Source organism: Procambarus clarkii, chromosome 71 (genome assembly GCF_040958095.1).
Source record: "Procambarus clarkii isolate CNS0578487 chromosome 71, FALCON_Pclarkii_2.0, whole genome shotgun sequence".
NCBI classification, from domain to species: Eukaryota; Metazoa; Arthropoda; class Malacostraca; order Decapoda; family Cambaridae; genus Procambarus; species Procambarus clarkii.
Genome location: NC_091220.1, coordinates 17,292,667 through 17,300,273, shown reverse-complemented (window position 1 = coordinate 17,300,273; position 7,607 = coordinate 17,292,667). Strand labels below are relative to the sequence as shown.

General features: G+C 45.3%; 1 protein-coding gene across 1 annotated transcript in view; it reads right to left on the bottom strand.

Annotated features, from left to right (window-relative positions):
• LOC123745554 (uncharacterized) overlaps positions 1-6,549 on the bottom strand; it is a gene marked incomplete at its 5' end in the record, with an annotated part of 12,497 nt that extends 5,948 nt beyond the window's left edge. The window contains 5 exon segments of the mRNA XM_045726205.2: positions 318-383; positions 385-453; positions 993-1,079; positions 2,232-2,387; positions 5,302-6,549. Coding sequence (XP_045582161.2) covers positions 318-383; positions 385-453; positions 993-1,079; positions 2,232-2,387; positions 5,302-6,549 — 1,626 coding nt within the window.
• Between the last annotated feature and the right edge of the window lie 1,058 nt (positions 6,550-7,607).

The following is a 7,607-nucleotide window of genomic DNA, read 5'->3' as shown; positions in this document are numbered from 1 at the left end:
TTATCATGGGTTTGTACCCATGCTGGCATGAGTTATCATGGGTCTGTACCCATGTGGCATGAGTTATCAGGGGTCTGTACCCATGCTGGCATGAGTTATCAGGGGTCTGTACCGATGTGGCATGAGTTATCATGGGTCTGTACCCATGCTGGCATGAGTTATCATGGGTCTGTACCCATGCTGGTATGAGTTATCATGGGTCTGTACAAATGATGTGTACCCACATTGTACCTCAACAGAGGGAAATTTTTTAGCAGCATGTACCTGTAGAGAGGGACGAATGTACCTGCACGGGGGACGGGGGTCACGGTACAGACCTGTATGGTGAGGTACTGGTAGTGAAGGATGCTCTTGATGCTGCACCTGACGAAGGGCTGGTCAGGGGTTACCCTCAGGCAGCAGCGGCAGCAGTATGTACACCCGGAAGTCCTCCCTCGCCCGGATCTTCTCTACCTGGAGAGAGAGAGAGACCAAGTTTGGTCTGGAGAGAGCTTCGAGTCTGGAGAGTTTGGTCTGGAGAGAGCTTCTCTTGACCAAACCACACACTAGAAGGTTGAACAGACGGACGTTTCGGTCCGTCCTGGACCGTTATCAAGTCGAGTGAGTTATCAATCGACTTGATAACTTGTTATCAGTCAATTGAGTTATCAATGAAGTGTGTTTCATGAAGTCTGAAATCCGGGATTTGTCTTCAATGGAGTTTTAGAAGTTTTCAGTGCATGGCCATACTAAATTTTCTGAGGGAAAATTTAGTTTTTCTGATTTTAATTTCTGAGGGGAGAGGGATTGAGAGGGAAGGAGAGAAAGGAACAAAAGAGGAGAAGAGAGGGAAGGCGAGAGAAGAGGTGACATTAGAGAAAGACAGATGAGTGAGGGGTAGATAAGGATAGGGGAAGAGGGAAGGGAGGGGAGAGAGACCCGGGTACAGCCGGATATCCCCATGTAGTAGGTTTTGGTTCTTAGGGCCTAGGGTAGTAAGGGGCTCGTCTCACCACTCGCTGGGTAATCTCCAAGGGCACCAGGTTCCTGCAGCAGACTCCGGTGTCCTCCGTCCACGCCTGCGACGACCCGGTGAAGAACTGCAACAGGAAGTGGTGTTCAGTGTTGGTCTGTGTCTCATTCTCTTTACCAGTCTGTGCGCCAGTCTGTGCGTCAGTCTGTGCACCAGTCTGTGCCTCAGTCTGTGCCTCAGCCTGTGCGTCAGTCTGTGCACCAGTCTGTGCCTCAGTCTATGCGTCAGCCTGTGCATCAGTCTGTGCGTCAGCCTGTGCGTCAGTCTGTGCGTCAGCCTGTACGTCAGAATATGAGTCAGACTGTTAGCCAGTCTAGAATAAGTCTGTGCATCAGTATATATAACAGAGGGGGAGGGTTACTCGCACAAGGGGACACGGGTGGAAACTGAGTACACAAATGAGCCACAGACACATTAGAAACAACTTTGTCAGTGTCAACCTCAAGGTTTGGTGCTGGGACCCATACTATTCCTAATTAATGTAAATGACCCAACTACAGAAGTAGAGTTCTGTACGTTAAGGAATGTCGATGTTTGCAAACGGTGCAAAACTAATGAGAACAATTGTTACAGATGAGGATGGTAAGATTCTCCAAGATGACTTAAACAAGCTGCAAAGTTGGTCAGAGAAATGGCTGCTGGAGTTCAACACCTGCAAAAGTGTAAGATGATGAAAATGGGAACAGGCGTCAGAAGACCTAAAGGAGAAAATACGATGAAGGGAAACTACCTTCTATAACGACTAGAGAAAAAGACCTGGTAGTGGACATAACACCAAACCAAACTCCAGAGGCACATATAAACAGGATAACATCAGCAGCATACTCAACACTAGCGAAAGTCTGAACATTCTTCAGGAAGCTAAATAAGGAGGCATTTAGAGCGTTATATACTACCTATGTGAGGCCAGCGTTAGAGTATGCAGCCCCATCATGGAGCTCAAAGGAAGCAAAGCAAAGCACATAAGGAAGTGCAAAGTGGTCCAGGACACAAATTCAGGCTAAGGAAACAAAGGTGCAGAACGAATATTATAAAGTTTTTTTTTCGCAAACAGAGTGGTAGACGGTTGGAACAAGTTAAGAGAAAATGTGGTGGAGGCCAAACCCGTCAGTAACTCCAAAACGATATAAGACAGGAAGTTCTGGGAAGACGGGACACCACGAACGTATCTCTCATCCTGTAACTACACTTAAATAATTCTACACATAGACACACTCACCTGATTCTCAATATAAATGAATTTCTCTGCCCTCCTGACGAGTCGAACCAGGGCCCGGTGGAGGGTGGTGTCGATGACCTGACCACCCCACGAGTCCAGTACGCCCACACGCCCACTGCTGAACACCGCTGAGTTTCCATCAATCGACCTCACTACCTGAGGCATAAGGATACCTTGGGGTAAATCCCAACTCTCAGGGAAAGACTTAAGTCCATAAACACAAAGGGTTATTAAGTCACTAAACCCAGAAGGAAAATCATTAATCACTTGGGTAAGTCATTAATCAGTAGGAACGGTAATTCATCGTACTGTAGAAATTACATAAGCAAATGGAACTGATTCATCACAATAATGAAAGTAAATCTTTCTACCCAAATCCAATTATCTAAAGCTTTCAATCTAAACACATAATGCTTACAGTTATGGGATCAATTATCACAGTAGATCAAGATATTATACACGGTGTTAAGAGGCAAGCTGGTGAGGCTCAGGGGAATTTATGTCCATTCTGTAGGCTTTACATGAATAAAACCTACAGACACATGAGTAAAGCCTACAGACACAGGAGTAAAGCCTACAGACACAGGAGTAAAGCCTACAGACACAGGAGTAAAGCCTACAGACACATGAGTAAAGCCTACAGACACATGAATAAAGCCTACAGACACAGGAGTAAAGCCTACAGACATATGAGTAAAGCCTACAGACACATGAATAAAGCCTACGGACACAGGAGTAAAGCCTACAGACACAAGAGTAAAGCCTATGGACACAGGAGTAAAGCCTACAGACACAAGAGTAAAGCCTACAGACAAGTTGTAGAGGCTTCAGATACGGGATCAACTCTCCCAAGACAGCGGGGCAGCCTTCAGCTCAGTGACTGACGTGTCTGGTACTGAAATCCCACATCAGGCGGATGTTTATGAAAGTGGTGAAGGACAGTTCTCAAGATTAGGCTCAAAGTTTAGGAAGGTGAGAGTGAAGATCGAGGTGAGAGGGGGGGTGGGGGTGGGGGTAGAAGGTTAAAGGGAACCACAGGTGGGTGGATGTGGATCTGGATTAGAGGTGGGTATTGGGCTTATCCACGGCGATTTGAAAGTTGGATTTTTTTTTTTATAATATTTGATCTAATTTGTGTTTTGATTTTCAGTGTATTTATTTTGTACTGGATAGGATACCCGGCTATGTCCGTTTCTCCCCTCCCCCCTCTCTCTCTTCTGCCTTTCCCTTTACTCCCTTTCCTCTCCCTCTTCCGCCTTTCCTCCCCTCTAACAATTTTTCCCTCTCCCCTCTTCCCATTACAGATAACTTATGTTTGCAACTCTACGGAAAACAAGTTCCATATTTCAGATATAAAGACATTCACAAGGCGTCACTATAGATACCGACATTTCTTAAGAGTGGCAAGTACGTCAACCCCGACTGACCTATGACGCTCCCATACCACCCATGTGTCATCTTAAAAAGTTGGTTGAGGTTAGCCCAAGTGTCTAGCCTCCGTCCTCTGACAGACAGATAAACGAACAGATAGAATTTGTTATTGTGATGTTTATTTTATCAGTAAATTCGTTTGTTGTGTCAGCCATCGTTGTAATGTTATCGTGCGGGTCCCTTGATAAACATCGTTAAAGCCAAACTCACCTAAACACTGGATACCGATTGAAACCAGCTTGAGGCAATAAACAAAGAGCCTCGTCCTTAGTTATATTGGGTTCTCTGGCTAGCCTCGTATTTCCTTTCCCAGGCAAGGCATATTCGCCCCAGTGGGCGAATATGCCTTGCCTGGGCATGGAATTGTATATCTTTAACCTTTTATACTAGGCACTCACAGAATGGGTATGCATAATAATAAATAATATTATGGGTGCATAATAAATGAATTAAACTAAATAAAAACTTTTACTCATCGAGGTGAGGCTACAAGGGTCGAGCTAGGCTCTTCGCCCTCTTTTGCAAATTTCTCTTAGAATTTCGTATGTCGTTATTATGTCCCCCACACCGTATCTCTCGTCTCCTCCAGTGTGGTTTAATACGGTTCCCTCAGCCTTTCCCCGTAGCTCAAACCCTTCAGCTCAGGAACGAGTCCTGTTATATATCCTTGGACCTTTTCTAATTTTTCCTTTGTGAGGGTTCCATGCCGGGGCGGAATAATCAAGAGTGGGTCTCACCTTGTATGTGTACAGGGCTTGTAAGACTCCTTCATGCAAGTTCCTGCAGGATACATAGGATACAGGCTCCTGCAGGCCATCATGACACACGTTGTTATGCTAGTGTGTGCTTCATGTACACATGAGCTGTCATCATCGAAATGATTGGACAAAATATATAAATAGTCTCTTTCAAATCATTCATGGCCGGAAGTATTATTAAATAAAGTTTAATATAGTTTAATTATACTATTTCAAACATTAGCCCTGGATTGTATCAGTTAGACACTTTGTGTTAGCAAAATTTCAGGAGCAATTGATAGGATAAACTAATTGTCTTTCTGACTTTAAGCCGTCCCATGTGAAAGGTTCAATTAATTTGCCTTTTGGAGGCTACTTGTCTGAAATTTGACCTTCACATTGCTTACATAGATCGCAGGTAAATTATAGATGAGCTATACTTTTTCACTTGACTTGGCGCCGGCTTTCAATATAAGTTTTATGCACAATTTCACCTCCCACTACTGTTTCTCCCTAGTGGGATGTGCTGTTGTGTGGGGCCTGTGGTGGTCAATCACTACATATTTAACGAAGTCACATATTGCGCACCGCCCAATAAGTCCTCATATTGCGCACCACCCACTAAGTCCACATATTACGAACCACCCACTAAGTCCACTACTGCTCTCTCTCTCTCTCTCTCTTAAGAAAAACTATCAGACGAAAGGTGCCACAATTAAGTCACTATCAGTTAGAAATTTGGATATAAATAACTCGTTAAAGCAATAAACAAACTGACGACCAAAACGTACTGCCACTTCAAGAAGTCAAAGACCTTAAAATAATTATATATAATGAAAATTAGCACATTTTAATTACTATTATTTCATCTTATTATATTGAGGACCTTAGCCAGCCCGTACCTGCATTTGCCAGGAGACTTTGTCATGCTGATTGCCCTTCTGTGGTGCAAACAAAATGTCCTCCTCGTATGTCTGCACCAGAAGATGGACTTTCTTCGGTGCCTGCTTCCTCCAGCACTCCTCGAAGTTTCTGAGGAGGTCGACGGCGGCCGGGCCGGTGAGGCGGGCGTGGACGTCGTGCCAAGGTTCGCGAGGTCCCAGGCTCTCTTTGACGTTTATTACGGCGTTGTGGAAGTCGCCTTGATGCTCCCGAGCCAGAGTGGTGAAGAGCTGGTGCTCCGGGGTGTCCCAGCGGCCTCTGGTCATGTCCAGACCGCCCACGTAGGCCACAATGCCGTTCTCGCCGTCGTCCGCCACGATCAGCTTCTGGTGGTGCGACCACACTGCCTCTACCAGCTTTTCCCTAACTGCAGAAGCTATGTGTCTTTTTCGCTTAGTTTTTACCACGTAAACTCCTGTGTTTTCAAAGTATTTGTCTGTGTCCTCGTCGAAGGTGTTGAAGAGACCCGCACAAAGACCCACAGACAATATTTCGTTCCAGATTAGCAGGAGAATTCTTACACCTTCGGCAGCCTTCTGTTTCAGCAACTCTCCCAGGGTTTCCTTGTCTCGCTTCAGCCTCGTCCCGGTCCACAGACTCCAAGCAGCTATATAAATGAACTTTTTGGCTCGACGGAGTGAATCAGCCATAGCTTCAAAAACACCCTCTCTCGGCGCCACTATTCCCGGGATGGTCACGCCATGAGCATCCTGAAAGAGCGTCAGGGAACCACCCTTGTGCAATGGGAAGTAGGACCTGGGAACCTCAATGCTCTCCTTCCGCGCCTGCGCTGCGGGCGTGTATCTGATCTTCATGACTATTCTACCTTTCCCACCGTCAAGGTACACAGGCCCGTCCTTGCGCCAGGGCTTGTCGCGGTCGCCTAAGGCCACACGTCCACATCCCAGACACTTGGATCGAACGTGATCTTTATCCCACACTTGAACTTTGAGACAGTCAACAGCCTCACAAATAGGAATGATCGCGCGTTCACCCCACACCGCATTTATAGCGTTCTTTCTGACTCCTGTAGTGAGGATTTTCTCTTTACCCAACGACACATTTACCCAGACGTCTGACCAGTCCCCAGGGATAATATGGAACAATGCCTTGTCCTTGTCGGTGAGGTTCTCTCCCCTAACCACTTCCACCTCCAGATCTCCAGTGAAGGAGCGGCATATTGAAGGTAAGGTGTCACAGACTGACGTCGTCCGTCACTGGTGACCGCCGCGGCTCGACTGTCCTCTTAAGTGATCCTTCACTAGAGACTTCTGACAACAACGGTGCGCTGTGTCCGGTTAGACAACCTGTGGACGCTGTAACGGTCTGTACTCTACATAAACCAAAGATGGCGTCTTCTTACTTATTTTCCACAACTGTACACTTCTGCCCACTCACCTGTTGCTACACTGCTGCCCATTCACCTGTTGCTACACTGCTGCCCACTCAATAAAACTACGCTACAAACCTAACCTTTGCAGCAACTGACCTGTAATAATTTTTTCTCTTTTGCTCAGGCGACACAAAAGCATCACATTAATCTCTTAATTACTAGATTACAGAAATGAAAGCTTTTAAAGACGCAATAGCCTCAACTACATCAATATTTCTAGACAAACTGGGAAACATTATGTCAACAAGAGGCTTTTCTCAGAAGAAAAAACTTCCAACAAAAACTCGAATTCAGGATCACTTCTGTTAATACGAGCTGCTGCAGATCCAGTGTCTATTGAGTTAGATGCTTCTAGAATTGTCCAACATTCAATTGATGCATCTTTCGTTTCCAGTACAGCATTCTGCTCATGAAATTGCAACGTGTCGCAGATGGCCTTGGAATTCGACAGACAACAATGTTCTCCAATGCAGTCCACTTTTTGAAGAGATTTTGAAAAACAAAATGCTGGTATTCCTGACCAGCTGTTACAAAATACTGGAACATTAGTACTCTGTGATGCTGCCTATTCAAAAATGCTATTCAGTTGGTGTGAATAACAGTGGGTCAAGTGAGTATTGGTATACACTGCTTCCACAGCTGTGTTAGTACGCCTAAGACCACCTGTACCATCATAAGTTTGAACAATGAGCTTGTGTGGAAAATCACAAATTAAAATCTGGAGGTTTTCAATAATACATTTGATAATACTTTTGGTGTCTGATTAAGTTAAAAAAAATCCCCCGAATCACTCAACAGGTTTCCCCTTGTTGCTCATACCTGAGAACATTTACCTACATTGTGTCGGGGGACAGGAAGCCAGAGTGTATTTAT